The sequence below is a fragment of the Falco cherrug genome, chromosome 3 (genome assembly GCF_023634085.1).
Source record: "Falco cherrug isolate bFalChe1 chromosome 3, bFalChe1.pri, whole genome shotgun sequence".
Lineage (NCBI taxonomy): Eukaryota > Metazoa > Chordata > Aves > Falconiformes > Falconidae > Falco > Falco cherrug.
Genome location: NC_073699.1, coordinates 111,047,591 through 111,063,648, shown reverse-complemented (window position 1 = coordinate 111,063,648; position 16,058 = coordinate 111,047,591). Strand labels below are relative to the sequence as shown.

The window sequence follows — 16,058 nt, the reverse complement described above, 5'->3', positions numbered from 1 at the left end:
TACGGAGAAGGAAATTTTCTGGCTGGGGAACGTGTAAAATGATTCCCACAAGGAAGGGGCTCTGCCTCCACACCGTGCTGGGGTGAAGAGCCAGTGTTCCCAGCAGGAGGTGGGTTTTTGGCTGATATAGGGAATGGGGGGGTGGTGGTGGTAAGGTGGTTATTAGCTAAAAACCTGAGATAAGGGACTGTAAGACCCATTAGCAGTGGGACGGGGCCTCAGACCCCCCAAAGCAGCCTCCTTGCCTGCTGATTCACATGCACCACATTCCCAAAGATGCCCTGTGTTGTCCCCATCCCATAAAACCACCATTCCCCATAACAAACCCATGTGCCTAAAAAAAGGTCTTAAACAATATTTTCAACCCAACAGCAGGGGAAGAAAGGATGGGAGACGGGAAAGAGCTGCGCCCTTGGTGCTAATGCAGCTTTATTGGTGAAACCCTTTATTTTGCTGCGTTTTCTGATGCAGCAAATGCCCTTTCACCCTCCGGTTGCAGGACCTAAGCTCACTCCTGGGTGCTTCAAGGCACCATGTGCCACCATTTGAAGGCGAGGGGCTTACGGCGGACGTTGGTGCCGCAGTGGACGTCGCCAGAGAGGACATGGTAGGAGTAGTAGTCGTCGATGAAGGTGCAGGTGAGGCCCAGGGGCTCCAGCAGCGCCCGCACCCGCTCCTCCAAGCAGCATTGCCCACCCACCAGCGGTCCAAAGGGCTTGGGGATGCCCAGGTGCCTGCCCAGCACCAGCATGTTCACCTGCAGCCAGACCAGAAAATAGCATTTGCCACCCAAAAGGTGTGTTTGCATCAGGTGTGGACAGAAAAAGAAGGGTCAGAGGGGAGGAGGTCTCACCATGTCTGGGAAGAGGGCATCTGCGCGGGAGCCCTTCAGGATGAAGAGCTGGGGGATATCAATGATGTCCTGCTCACTCAGGCCCAGCTCCTGCTTCAGGAGGTCACGGTTCCAGTCAATGCAGCGCTGTGGAGAGGGAGGACCTGGAACTGCCACCCCTGGCCATCCCAGCCCTCCGGATCCCATGCGCAGACCCCTGTGTGCCCCACTGCATCCTGCCTGGAGCCTCACTTGCTCCATTGCATCCCACCCCACCCTTTTGAGCAGCCTCCTGAACCCATCCCCAACCCCAGCAACCTCTTTTTCCTTCAGTTTTGACACCTCTGCAGTCACCTGGGGCATCGCCCAGCAGGACGATGGGCTTGGGGTGAGCCACCACTCAAGGGTGTCTGGCTTCTTCAGTGGCTGCTCTTCTCACCCGCCTGTTTTCACACTGCACAGTGCAACTCACATCACGTTTCCTTGCTATTCCCCAGGATCTCTAAAAATGCTGCCTGCACCCAGAAATCATGCAGCAGCAATACAGAAGTGAGGAGAGCCAATCTGCTCAAATCCACGGCTGCGAAGTCCTACCTGCACATGCCTGTTGTCGTTCTTCAATGACTCGTCTGCCAGGATCTCATCAATGCTTCTCCTCTCACTGCCCTTCAGCCCTGCATAAGGATGGGAGCAGAGCGTTAAGGGATGCCTGTAAGGGACGCTGGTGGTCCCTGCCACGCCGCAGGGATGCCTTGCCCACTCCCTTACCAACAAGCTGAGTAGCTTCCCCGTGGCCCTGCCTCTGCTTCTCCTTGAAGAGCTTGTAGCAGGCGTTGGGGCTGGCCAAGAGAAGCCGGAATCCCTGCGGGAGACAGCCCGAGGGTCACGCTTTGCTGTTGGTGGGATATTTTATCCCACCGTCCTGCTGAGAGACAGCCCGCTGCTCCCAAACACAGCCCCAGGCATTGTAGGGTGCACGGGATGCCACCGTCACAGGGTGCATGGGATGCCACCCAGGGACTCACCGTTTTCCAGGAAGCCACCCCAAAAGAAGGTGCATCACCCCACTCCCCCTGGGTGGACAAGCAACTGCAAAAAGGGCTTTTTTTTTTTTTTTTTCGTTTGCAGAAGACACCCCGTGCGGGAACAGGGATGGCTCTGGGGACCAGTACCTTCCTATCATAAGCAGGGACAAAGGTGAGGAATTCATCCACGTGGCCCACGCTCAGCCACTCCGAGTAAACCTCCACCGGCGCCTGCACCTTCTGGGCGTAAAGAAAATCCCTGACCGCCTTGGACATCCGCCGGCCGGAGGACCTGGGGAGCAGAGGGAGGAGGAGAAAGTGGGTGGCCATCACACCCCTCCCCAAGATTTATCCCCATCCTTCCCCTGAGCATGGTGCCAAGGGGAGAAGATGCATTTGCACATCCCATTTTTATGGCAAACGGCTGGAAATGGTCTGAGCAATATACATCTGTATTATATATCAATGTATCTAGATATTGTATATTAACATATCTAGATCCTGTATATTAATATGTTTATATCGACATATAATATAGCTTTATTATACCTTACTATCTCCTCTATATATTATTATACATTAATATATATCTAGGCCATATATATCTCTAGGCAATTGTGCATAACATCCTCTGTTCTGTTTGGGCATCTTTCACTCTGTCCTTGTGAATCTTAAATTACTCCTTATGCAGCACTTTGTGCGGGCGTGAAGTTTTCTTAGACAGAGAGCAGTAGGCTGGGAAAACATTAATTAAACTTCTAGTAATAAGGGATAATTACAGTCCCGGCAAGGCTGGGAAAATGCCATTTACCCACCACCATAACCGAAGCAAGCCCCCTGGCTTGCAGCGGGGCTGGGGTTGGAGCATCCTGTTTGTTATCCTGGATCAAATCCCATCTGGATTCGTCCCCGTTGTTATTTCTCCAGGAAAATAACCTCCTTTGTGGAGGATTTTGCAGGGCACTGTTGTTCCCGCAGGGCTGCCTAGCACTGCCTGCCCAGAGCAAAACAATTTCCAGTTATTCAGGGTTTTACCCTTTCCTGGATTTCCCTGCTTTTCCTTTTAATAGGATAGGGAAAAAAAGTAAGCCCGGATGCTTACAGTGCTGTAGGATTGGAGCAAAAGCACCAGCAGCTTGGGAGGGGGTAAAAATCAGAGCGGTGGCAGGATTTTGTAAGGTATGAAGGAATAACAATGCGGTTTGCATGTCACATCTGGGGTCTGATGGGAATCGCCCCAAATTTCCACTCCAAAGGGTGCAACCTCTCCTCATGCAAGGATTTCTGGTGCTTCCCCACATCCCAGATGGAGGGCTCGAGTTCCCCTTGCATCTCACCAAGGCAGGGGGCTGCCGATCAGGATCCGGCCCAGGGGATACTCCTTCCCTTGCACTGTCACCGGTGGGCTGACATCCAGGTTGCCAAAGGAGTCAAGGCTGGAGACGTCTCTCCTGGGGGGCTCACGGGTCACGTAGCCAAAATCAGGACCCTGGGGAAGAGAGGAGCAGTGACAGGGACCACCTGGGTGGGGGATTTTGCAGGGAGAAAGGGGGCTGGCAATGCAGCCACGCACCAGGATCTTTTTAAAAGCAAAATCCTTCAAGCCTCTGTTCCTGGGTGAGTCAAAGACGACAGGGAAGGTCTTGTGTGGCGCTTCCACATAGCCAAACTCTAGCTCGTCCTGTTGCAGGAAGAAGAGGAGGAGGAGGAAGAGGAGAAGGAGGGCTCCTAGCAGAGTGATAGCCATCTCCACAAGGCATGTGGTGAGGGTGGAGGAGGAAACATGGCACACCTGGCAAAGCCCGGCTATTGCCCTTAACCCCAAGGGAGGCAGCTGTCTTGCTCTCCCTGGGGGGTGACACCCCACCTGGCATGGGTCACCCCTGGGAAAGCGACACAGGGCCACAATGGGCAGGGAAGAGAGGCAGGGACGGCAGGGCTTGAGCATGCTGCGGGGCACCCTGCACGTCCAGCCGGCACACACCATGCCCTCCTGGCAATGCACTGTGGGGCCCCTCTTGCAGTGGAGACCCTTTTGCAAAGCCCTACGGCATCCCTTTTGCAATGGAGTCCCTCTTGCAAAGTCCCTTTTGCAATGGGGTCCCCCCTTGCAATGAGGTCCCTCTTGCAGTGCCCCATGGGGTCACTCTTGCAAACCAGGGTCCCTGTGCAACATTTCTGTGCTGGTTGCCACCACCAGCAGCATTTCCCTATGCTTTAGTTCGTGGTTGCCTGGTGATGCCTCTTAGCATCCAGGTGCTTCCCTGAGCAACTCAGCCAGTCCCTCCCAGAGGTGCCAGCAACAGGGGTGACACCTTATGTGCCCCAGGAGCTTGTAAGGGACCAGAAGAGCCACATATTACAAGCGTCAATTGATGACCTGGATCCAGCGGTCACTCCGGGTTTCCACTTCTGAACAGATGGTCAGCTTGCAGTTGGCTTTCTTCAGCAGGACCTGGAGCCCTTCCAGAAAGACTTCATTGGAGTCTGAGCCTCGCTGGATGCTGGAGGGAGAGGAAGGAGCGAAGGCTGCAAAGGGGGATCACAAGAAGCCCCTCACAACCCTGACCAAGCAGCCCATTCCTCATTCCTAATTGCGCTGGGCAATAGTGCTGCACGAGATTAGACCCCAAAGAGGGCCCTCCAGCCTTTCTCCTTGGGGTGGCAACGAGTGCCGCAGTGCCACCAGGCTCCCTACCCAAATACTGCCTCCAGTATAGCATGCACAAAGCTTGGCTCACCCTATAGCTGCTACATATCAAAGAAGGGCTGAAAACTCCTCCTTGGAGAGTCCCCCAAGGCAGGAGAACAATGGGGTGACATCGCTCCTACCTGCAGACAAAAACCTCCATAGGCTGCTGGGTGTTGGGTGTCATTATCCAGGGTGCCATGCGGAAAACCACTGTATCCGTGAAAATTGGAGTGCCCGGTGAATTCTGCAAGGGGTGAAAACAGCGTGGAGCAGCGGTTGAAAACCCACCATTGGGGGACTTGGCAGGGGATGGGGCAAATCTCACATACCTTATGGGGGACCTCCAGCAAGCTGACGCTGAAGGAAACCAACCCAGAGAAGCCCACATCGGGGAAAGCCAACCCTTCAACGTAGAAGGTGTTTTCTCCACTGCCGACATGGTCCAGCACGTAGGAGAGCTTGTCTGGCCCCAGCACAGGTTTGTACTGGGGGTGTGAGTCACTCCCTGGAGAAATACCAAAATACCCAACCCAAGACAGTGTGACCAACCTGTCCACTGGGCTGGAAAGAGGCACCAGTGAGGAGGTGGCTGATGCCAACGTGGTCTGCAGAGGAGTGGGTGTGCCTCTCCTTCTCTGGGGAACACACTTGATCTTCCTATACAAAGAGGACTCTATACCCTCAGGTCCAACCCTTTCAAGATGCGTGGCTCAAATTAAGCATCTAATGATATACTTGGGTTCCCTGACCTGATTTTGCTTGGGGAGCTGGTGGCATTCAAAGGCAGAATGTGCTGCCCGACGAGATGGGCTGCATTGTGGCTGGGTCATTGCCTGCACCAAAAAGGTGCTGGGAGCCACGTGGAGGTTATCTGTCCCATGGGAACGTCAAAATTTCAGCAACGTCCTTGAGAAAAGCTTTTTTTTTATCCATTTTCCCATTTATTTTTTCCATATAACCCCATCTTCTACAACAGCAGAAGAGCTTTGGGGATAAGTGAGTGTTTCCAGCAATCAGGGCTGCCCAGCCTTTCACCACAGTGAACAAAAAATGTAGGGTTCACCCACCTTGGGGTCATGCACGGATATCTGGGAAGAAAGGAAGAAATACTCACGGATAGCATGGAAAACCCGTACTTTATCCGCATCCGACTCAGGGACATGCAGGACCACCTGGTACTCAGTAAAGATAGCACTGGGACCCTGAGTCCGCAGCAGCATGACAGACATGTCCTGAAGGTCTATGGTGGGCAGGGGGAAGGGTGGAGAGAGGGGAGGGCAGGGGGAAGGGTGGAGAGAGGGGACATGGAGAGAGGAGATGAAGGTGTTGCAAGTGGGAAACATCCCAGTGAGACCTTTTGGGTCTCCTTGCACCGCGGATGACACGCTACCTGCACTGGTCCGTATGTCCACCTCACCGCTGTCCGTCCCCCCCCTGCCAGGGCTGTCCCGGTCGCAGTTGACCAGCAGCACGGCACCTTGCCCATCTGGACCCCACGTCCATTTGGCCTGGAGGAGAAGCACCCAAAAGGGGTGAAAGCAAGATTTCCTTAATTCCAGCCTCCTCCAAAACCAGGGAAAACCCCACCACCACGGCCATGCTTGAAGGACAACCCACAACAAGCAGTCAAGGCTAGTGGGGAGACAGCAATGATGCTTTCAAGCCACTAAATTTCCTAACCTCTAGCTTCTAGCAAGGCCAGCAAAGGCTATTTCAAACAGATCTTATCTTCCAACAAGCCAGAAAATATCTGCCGGGCCTCATCTAGACAACACTACGCTGTTTCTAGAAATACATCTCATCTTGATGTACAATTTGCACTGCCAATTGGGCTGCAGCTAATTACCCAGGTGTAAGTGCTTGGGCATATGCAGATATATTGCCAAAGGGGTAAATCTCTTGCTGTTTGCTAAAGTTTTAGCTGACTCATTTAGTGGCATGTTTCAAGTCCAAAATGGAAAAAAAAAAAAAAAAAAAAAAGGCGGTGGGGGGAAAGGCAGAGTGTTTTCTCCTATGTGGGCTGGACTGGAGAGGTAGAAGATTTTGGTACGGAATAAGAAAATAATGACTTTTCCTTCTCAATTAGTACATTGAGAATTTGCCAGGTTATTTGCCCTAATGCAGACATCAGAGGCACCACCCAAGTCCCTCTCCCTCCTGGGGATTTTCGGGGAAGAGACTGCAAAGGGGTACACCCGGCACTGACCCCCCATACACCGCCTACAGCAAAGTTTCTCCTTACCTTGTCCTTCCCTTTGCTCTTCACTCGGCCACTACGGCTCAAGTCCACATCCAGGGATACATCTGAAACATCAAGAGGGAAGGAAGCCACTGGCAGGGGAATGAGCTCTCAACGGCATTTTGGGCTCAGCCTTGGCACTAGCCATGAGTCATCCAACACCAACCCCACCTTCATGCTCCGATGCTGCTCCAGACCCTGTCTCCAACAAAATGCTGATAGAAAAGCCAACTTTATAGCTTTTCCATGGCTTTCCCCCTTTGGTCTCCAGCTATCGTCTCCCACCTTGGTTCCTCCAGCAGGGACGTAATCACTTTATGGCATATTTTGTGTTTTCACTGATTTCATATTGATGATACTGTTTTTCATTATGCCAAAACATGGTGGAGGCATGAAAGAGTTTTCACCACGGGTGAGTGGTCACCTAAATAATTACTAGGCTCGATGCAATGTTTGAGAAGGACTTTCCCTTACAGAGCTCTTCTTGGCCCAAATCTCTGTCTCTGCTGCAATAAAATGGATGTTTACCAGTGACCTCATCTAAACCCTACCTAAATCTGTATTAAGCCTACCTCAACATAGAAACTCCTCCAAATGGGAATGTGGAAAACACAGGCACTGGTCCTTCTCCTTGATGCAAAGAGGAGGACATGGAGAAGCTGAAAATGAAGCTCTAAATCTAAGCAAGTGAAAAACATTTGTAAGGCAAAAGCCCTGCCGACAGCAGTGGCCCCATGGGACATGGGAAACTATCATGGTCATGGGACACAGGAAACCATCAGCCTCTACAGGTGCAATTTTAGGAGGCATATGCATGACTTAAGGACACAGGTCTGACTGTCATGTGAACACTTTAGAAAAACCCAAACTTAGGGTAATTAATCCATCCAAGTGGAAGGCTCTATATCCAGACTGGTTGTCTAGACTCCCTTTGTAGTCAGCAGAGGAAAATAGGCATTTCAAGGGAATGATTCATCTCATCCTAAACTTCTAAAATAGGTCAGACGACTACACTTTGGTGCCTGTTCCTCACCCCTAGCTGCAACGGAGGTCAAGGAGGGGGATGCCAGCCAAAGTTGGGTGAGATGGTCTCCTTTGGTTCCTCTGCCACCAACGCAATGGCCTTGGCAAGCAGAGGAGGATGCTCGGTGTGTGCGTTGGGTGGGGACACAGCCCAGCCTGTGTCTTTTTTGCACCATATAAGGCAGCATAATAACATTTTAATTATTTCCCTCTTGCTTGTCAGCATCAGTCAACACCCAAACCTTCATTGCACATTGCAGAAGGGCAGCCCGCGCCCCCCACTTAACTCCCATCCCATGAACCCAACTAGATCTTGGCATCAGAAAGAGTTGGCCGGGTTTGAAAAAGCATTGCTGTAATACCTACCTACGCAAGTGAGATACAACCAAGCCACCGAAAGCTCATTGCCTTCTCGTCCGTAGTATGAAATCTTAACCTGCAAAGACATCATCAGATCACGACCCAAGTCCTGTGTCACATCATGATGAGTAGGTCTTTCTACTCACTGGGTTGACCAACCAATGCTATACACCAAGTTCTTGGAAGATTCATCCAAGTCATTCTCCATTAATCACAGTTCAGCGAAACCATTTCTGCCTGCTTCAGCACAGAAACAGGCATGGAAAAAGCCAAGGTTGGAGTATTTTTTCTGCTTGGCATGGAATTTTTGACACCAGCTTTTGCAGCCACTGCTATCTCATCTTTAGGGCTCAACATGTGAACTTCTCCTTCTTAGTTTCATTTTTCGTAAGTGATAATTACACAATTCTGTTTAAGTTTGAGTTTTTTCCACGGAAAAAATCCAATGTCAGAACCACCTAGAAATGCTGGAGCCTGCCCATAACCCTCCCTTCTCTCTAGAAATTCTGACTTATTTTTCAAGTTGCTTAAGCAGCAACTAACCTTATTGTCATTTACTGTCCTGCTGGTGACATCAATGGTCACTACAACCTCTATATCTGGATCCAGGGGCCATCTGGAGTTAATCATGGGTTTTGTCGTGAGGCTGTGGATGATATGGACCGTAACTGCGGAGGTGGCATGGACATCAAATGACGTGGCACCTTTGGGGGTAGATCTGAAACAGAAAGCAGTGTTGGGTTATAAACCAAGTTGTCCCTCCTGTTCTCTGTGGAGCCAAATACTTGAACCTGGAATTAAAATCCAGCCTTAACTGGGTGGAAAGGACTCAGAAACCATCTCCAGGTGATGAAATGCGTCATCTGAATTTTATATGTATTATCTCTGTGGCAGTGTTGAGCAAGCAGAGCTCCCACTGGAGCTTCAGCACGTCCGTCTGTGGTTAAGCCTAGATTGCAAATTGCTGAAGTTTGGGCATCCAATCTCCCTCCACAACAGCAAGAAAACCCCCAAAATGTCAGTATCTCATGAGAAAACCCCAACAAAGAGCCAGGACAATTTATTATGTCAACCATCCAGGGAAATGGTTATTGTGGACCATACCCTGACCTGAGAGATGCTCAAACTGGAGCAAAGCCTGAATTGGAGCATGGAGAACCCGCACCCCACCTGCATGACATCCCTCACCTTTGAAGTGCTGCCTACCTGCTCATTACAGCACCCCCATCCCAGGAGCACGAGTGCTCCGACCTGTCTGCCACCAGGAGCCAGCCTCCCCAGCCACACACAAAAAGGGACAGGGTGGTAAATTTTAACAGTGAGGAGAGAAGAGGGGAGGGAAAAAAAAGGGGACAGAAGAGATTTATTCCCAGTGTTACTCTTGGCATGGCATCCCTGGTACCTGCAGTGGCTTTTAAGGGAAGATTAAAGAGTCATCTTGCTTGTCATCCCTCATATTTAACATCGTGCAACATCATAAATCCACCTGCACACTGTTGCACACTGTGACTTCTCAAATTTGGGTCTATTTGCCCTGATTTTACAGCCCTCACACCTCAGCATCATCACCAGATCCCCACTGTGCACCATTTGCTGCCCCAAAACAGTCCAAACCACAGTCAAAGCTTGACACATCCATCACCAAGCTCCCCCTGACCAGTGCTTTGCAGGAACAAAATGATCCTATTTTTTTAGTTGAAAGAACATCCGCCGTCTGCTTTTTTGGACCAAAGCTCAAATTTGCTACCAAGGAGCCAAATCAGCCTATTCTGGGGCTTGGGCTCCGCGTTTAAATGGAACTGATCTTGCTTTGAGTCCTAATCCAGGGGGGGAAAAATTGCAAATAATAGGGTTTATATATTCCCATCTGGCTGAGGGAAAAAATAATACTATTTAGGGCAGCTGAAGCTCAGTCTGAAGCCTTTTTGGGGGCTAACAGCATGTCCTGGCTTGGCTCCAACATGCAACCCCAATAATTGCTATGGATGCGATGCCGGTTGGCTTGTCCTGTAGTCTCTATCATTATAAACATGATTTATTAAATAATGACAATGTAACAGCAGGGTAAATACAGCCTCATATCTGGCCAATAAAGCAACCCCCATATTTAATGGAAAAATCTCTTTTTATGAAATCACCTGCACAAACCCGCTGGTGGATTTTTTCTGCCTGAGCCACACATTTTATTCTTTAGCTCATTTTAGCTCCAGCCAAGTTGCCTGTCTTGAATTGCTCTTGCCTAATGTTTTCACAGCCAGAAATAGATCACGTTTAGCCAGGGTGTGCACGGGCTTTGCCTGCAAATCGTCATGGCTCAGCTACATTTCGACGCCTTGCATTTGCCAGAGCCAACGTCCCTCCTTTGGCTGCAGCTCCCCATGGGACATCATCCCCTAAAACAGACCCAGCGGGACATGTCCACCATGCACTGAACAAACTTGCCAAATCCTTGAATGAACCCATGATGTGGGCTCAAAATGAGCTCTGATTTTCCCCCAGCACCCATTTCTCCTCCAAAAAGCGAACACGCCATTGGGCTCCCCCAAAACCCATCAGCTCTATAGAAAACAACAGGGATAGCCCGGTCCCAAGCCTTACCGGCGTGTATCAAGGAAGACCTCGGTACCCAACACGCAGACACCATAGCTGGCATGGCTGGTGGACATCTGTATGACGTGACGTTGGGGCATGATGTGCCGGGGACAGCGGCCACATGTGAAGAAAGCTGCTGCCTGGCTTTGTAGGTAAACCAGCAGGACTGGATTAAAAGGCAGGGGAATTTAACTCCTCCTTCCCTCGATGACGGGGTTCAGCCAGGGGACCCTTCAGTCTCCACCTCCACCACCCAGCAAGCTGCCGCCCTGCTCAGGGAGATGGAGGTGATAAAGCAGCCCCGGGAGGGGACACGGGCAGCTCCAGGGAGATGACACCCAGCAGGGGGGCAGAACAGGGTGGGTAACACCCAGCCGTGCCCCAGGATGCTTGGCAGCAAGCTCTTTCAGGGTTTATTCTCACTTTTTTATTCCCTTATAGCTCCATATAAGGACTCCAAAGCTTAATGCATTAAACATTTTTACCTCCTGCTTTAGGGCAACGTGGTTGTTTAGGGTTATTACAATACACTGTATCATTAAAATAAAGCATTTTCTTTAAAACAACCCAAATTTTCCATCTAGCTTCTCTACGAGTGACTCACGGCCTCAGCTACCCCATTAGGGCAATGCCCGAATAAAGCCTAACAAAAGGAGATGTTTGTTCAGGTTGGTCCTTCCCATAACAAAAGGAGATGTTTGTTCAGGTTGGTCCTTCCCATAACAACTCCCGAGGAGCACGACAGGCAGAAACGGGTGCAGGGAAAACTGGTTATTTGGCATGCAGGGAAGGGGAAAAAAACAAACAAGAACAAAACAATAAGAGGCTTTCAATGGAAATTAAAAGTTCTCTGTGTTTTGCTTGGACATTACCTTTCAGGGGAACTGGGGTTTTTGGGGCATACAGCAAAGCTCCCATGGGAAACATCCACGTCACTGGAAGATGTCATCTATCAGAGATAGTCATCTCTCTCCAGGCCATCCCAGGAGGCTTTGCCTGCCTGCAAAGAGGGAAACCAAGCGAGATTAACCTTGCTGAAGCCAGAAAGGAGGTCTCCACCACTTCTGGGGAAGGAGGCAGCAGCTAAGATGGAGGAAAAAGGCAGTGCAGGGACAGAGAGCGCACCAACAGCCCCATCGCTGCAAGGTTTGTCCACACAGCAAGGGGGGACGCAGGGTAACGTGGTCATGTTAGGGATGCAATGGGCAGGACAGGGCTGGAACCAGAAGAAATCCAGTTTTGTGAGCAGCAGGACCCCTTGCAAGCCCAAAGAACCTCTTCTAAGCTTGGCAGAGCTAGAAGGACTAGGCCTCACCACTGCACCGAGCTGCACGTCCTTAGCCGGAGGAGCAGTGACCTGCACACACCTTCCCCTGCAAGATCAAACCAGCTGCTTTAAAATATCTCCCAGCCAGTCTACATTAAAGGGCTCCTTCTGACTTTAATTGCAGCTGAAAAAAAAACCCCAGCACTGTGTCTCAAACACAAGAACAGTTTTAATAAGATCGTGGGAGCCTGCTTGAGGTGGCCAGGATGCTTAAGTGGGGAATGCTAGTGGCATTTCCAGGCTCTCCAGGACCTTGCCTTGCTTGGCTTGAAATTTCAGATAAAACCCTGTTTCCCAAAATCCAGCACAAGCCAAACTCCTCATGGTAACAGACTTGTGAATTTTGTTGGTTCTCAAGGTCCCTCACAGAAGCACAAGCCTTCATGCACCCCTAAAACCCTTCAAGCTGGGGTGAAGCAGAGCTGGCACAGTGGGCAAGGAGCTTGCTGCATCCTCCAAGGAAGAGTCTGGCCACGGCAGCATCTCTACCAAAGAGAGCTGCAAGTTGGATTTCCCACTCGTGGCTGCTGGTCACACTGGTTTGGACTGGGCATGGTGCTGAGCTTGCCACCTGCTGTGATTTTAGCATCGTATCCTGCTCAGCTGGTTTGAATCCTGTGCCGGACAGGGAACACACCTTAATCCCCACGGGGTCAGGCTGGTATGGTCTGTAATCTGGAGGGAGGTGGAGGATAGTGGTTTCAGGCTCCCAGTGAGCATGAGGGCTTCAGCAGAGGGTCTGGGAACATGTGCTTCTCCAAATCCACCTGGGATCACACCTGTCCAGAAAGGATGGAGAGACAGTGCTGAAACCTCATCTTCATTTTGGGTTTGGGGTTTTTATTCAGCAAGTTTAGTCACGGCACATTTTGAGCCACCACGGTCACTGCGGATGCTCACTCAAGCCCAAAACACCTCGTCTTCGTTGGGTGGTACCTACACTCACTCCTTCTTCCTCCTCCACCTGCTATTAGCACCAACATGCCTGTGCACAGGGAGAATGACGATTTTAAGTCATCTGGCCCATTCAGAGCTGAGTGCTCCTTCCTAATAACACCTTGTCCTGAGAAGTTGCTATTAAGATCCCTGGTACACAACAGACGGGATCCCGCCTCTCCATCAGATTGTGTGAGCTTGGTCAGACTTGGTTTTTGGGGCTCACTTCATCTTTCTCCCAATTTCAGCCAGCTCCATGATGGAGCTAGGTCCGACCCCCCAGTGCTCCCCCAGGAGCCCCATTAATAGCCCAGACCCCCTTGGGGCGTTTCTTCTCACCCATCCTGCACCACCACTCTGTCAAAGAAAGTTTGATAATCTCCTTAAGCTGATAATTATACCTCATTTATTATTCTGTATGTGTAATTGCAGGCATAAGAACTTTTAAGAGCCATGTCAGTCTAATTACTTGCAATAGGGCAAGACATTGAACCAGTTATCAAGTCCCACTTGGGTTTGCATGAAGTTTTTCCTTAGGCATGTAGCTGTAACAGCAGGGCAGGAGCATCCCAGGCAGGCACAAGTCCCCTCTCAAGGACCTGCATTCCCCATCCCAGTTGGAAGCCAGAGAAGATGGGCAAGAGGCTGGTTTGGACCAGCAAAAAATGCTTTTAAAGCTGGTAAAACCCAACAGATTGCTGCCAGTCCTGGTAAAACATCCTGGCTTTGCAACCACTTTGTCCTGGGTGAGAAAGCACCAAAAATCTCTCTCCATCTTGTCTTCTCCCCAAAGTAAAGGTGTCTGCCTGGCTTGGAGAGTTCATACCTGGCAATCCAAGAGCAAAGCACCCCATAAAACTGCTTTTGCCTTCCGGGGCTGGAGTCATGCACGTACCCCTGTGCTTGCCCTGCCCACGCTTTCCCCCGGCTTTGCATCAAATTTGCTGCCCTATAAATATCTCCCTCACTGGGGCGAGCTGGATGCCTCTTCCATAGAGAGCAATAAAGCCACAGGTGGGCTCCGCTTCGCCCCAGCTCCTTCATCCTTGCTGGTGGGTTGGTTTCGCCTCCTCGAAGCTGCCTGCCTCTTCCAAAATAAAGCCAGCGCAGGCAGGAATAGGCAGGAACAGGCAGTGCCTCATGGCTCGATTGGGATGGGCACCTGTTTGCACCTCCTAAACATGAAAGGTCAGCCTGAAAGGACTCTATCGGGGGAACATTTCCCTCCTACTCTTTGCAATAAGGCACGTGCCTGCTGGCAGGGAGCCACAAAATGACCCCAAACCCCCTCACCAAGCACCCATGGAGCTTAAAACCCCCTTGTACACACCTGCTCAGTCCTCCTCAGGGAGGAGATGCTAGGCGATGCGCACGTGAAAACCCTCAGGAATGAGCTCGCTGGGGCTGTTTGCAAGTTCCAGCACTGGGATCTGTTCCCAGGTCCTCGAAATTAGGGCAGGCAGGGATCCATCAGCGGCGGGGAAGTTTATGCAGAGCAGCTCCTAATCTGGCAGATCTGATTTTTTAAAAAAACAGAGAACTCCTCTGACCAGATTGACTATAGCCACGAAACCACGAGCCTCCAGACATCTACATGTATATAGATATCTATCTATCCATATATACACACATACGTCCTGTGATGGTTTACCATGTCTGATGTCCCATCTGATAGCACAGCGTAGGTCCTGCATCACAAACAGCACTTTTGACTCCTGAAAAATCCTGTTCTTGCAGCATAAACTGAGGTTTATTTAGCCACTCCTGGGGGGAGTCACCCAAGCCGTCACTGTGATGGGGACAGGCAGGTCCTTGTACTTGTCCCCAACACCAGATGCAGGTATGGAGATGGTGCCTCAGCCACCTCTCCGCAGTGTGATTGCCCCTCTCCTTCGTCCCCAAATGAGACATTGCAATGGGTGGGTGCTTTGCCAAAGGCTCTGCAAGAAGGATTTAGTATTTTCCCCACTGCTGGCATAGCTGCAGCAGCTCCATGAAGACCTTCAGAGGCTTGCAAAGACCCCAGAAAGCTTACAAAGACCCTACACAGCTGGCAAAGAGCCCCAAAAGTCTCCAGGAAGTTTGCAAAGACCCCAAAAAGCTTTGAAAGACCCCACATGGCTTGCAAAGACTAAACCTGGTTTCCAAAAACCCCAGGAAGCTTGCAATTGTGCTCAGCAATGCAAAGTCCTCAATCACACTTGATGAGGTCACAGCAAAAAAACCCACCAAACTACAGATGTGAAAGTGGATTTGAGCTTATTTCCTACAGCCCAGCCACAAAGAGAAGAGAGCACTGAAAAAGAAAAGCCCGAAAGGGATATAAGTAGGGAACATCAACCTGAACATTTCTGCTCCTCACTAATTACTTGTGGCTTCCAAAATCTGGGGCAGAAGCTTGGTTTTTAAAATGAATATTTAGCTTGATGTTAATAAATAATGCAAACACCTGCGTGGGCAGCAATTGCTCCTGACGTGCTCCACTGTAGTGCAGGGTGGCAAATGGCAGGTTTGTCATGCAAAACCACCTCTGATTTCTCCTCATCAGCAACTGGCTCCCCAGCTTCCCTTTGAAAATAAGCACGGGGAAAAGAACAAGGGGAGAGTCCTGTTCTAGCCTAAAGGCTGGGAAATTGTATTTCTTCATCTCAAAAGCAGCCAGAGCTTTTCCCTAGAGAGCAAAAACAAGCGGATACCCAACAGATGCAAACACCTGCCAAAACCCAAAGCACTGCAAAATCATCTCCACGTTGAGCTGCTCATCCCTGTTTGGGGTCAGGGAGATGCTAGAGGGATGGGGAGTTGGGGACAGCTGGGGGAGCTCCTTGCACAAGGCTGGGAGCCAGCCAGGCTTTGGGCCAGCTCCCCTCCCTCTCCATCCTTCCCTCCCCTTGGAGATCATTTTCATGGGGCTTTAGAGGGTCCAATCCAACTGCCCCCTCCCTTCGGACAGGGGTGGAGGCTGCAAAGTTGTCATCCCAAACTCTGCAAGCTCCAAGAGCTGATTGATTTGCTCCAGGGCCAGAGGAGGA

At 50.6% G+C, this 16,058-nt stretch overlaps 1 protein-coding gene across 1 annotated transcript; it reads right to left on the bottom strand.

Moving 5' to 3' along the window:
* Positions 1-522: 522 nt before the first annotated feature.
* LOC102048290 (protein-arginine deiminase type-1) lies at positions 523-10,999 on the bottom strand. The gene is made up of 16 exons (XM_055705395.1): positions 10,770-10,999; positions 8,715-8,889; positions 8,178-8,247; positions 6,792-6,853; positions 5,940-6,057; positions 5,664-5,789; positions 4,879-5,054; positions 4,690-4,793; positions 4,238-4,361; positions 3,431-3,538; positions 3,195-3,346; positions 2,005-2,149; positions 1,601-1,694; positions 1,427-1,506; positions 854-979; positions 523-757 (listed from the first exon to the last, which is right to left on the bottom strand). Exons 1-16 carry the CDS (start codon positions 10,859-10,861, stop codon positions 524-526), a joined length of 1,986 nt encoding a protein of 661 aa, XP_055561370.1. The 5' UTR covers positions 10,862-10,999; the 3' UTR covers position 523.
* Between the last annotated feature and the right edge of the window lie 5,059 nt (positions 11,000-16,058).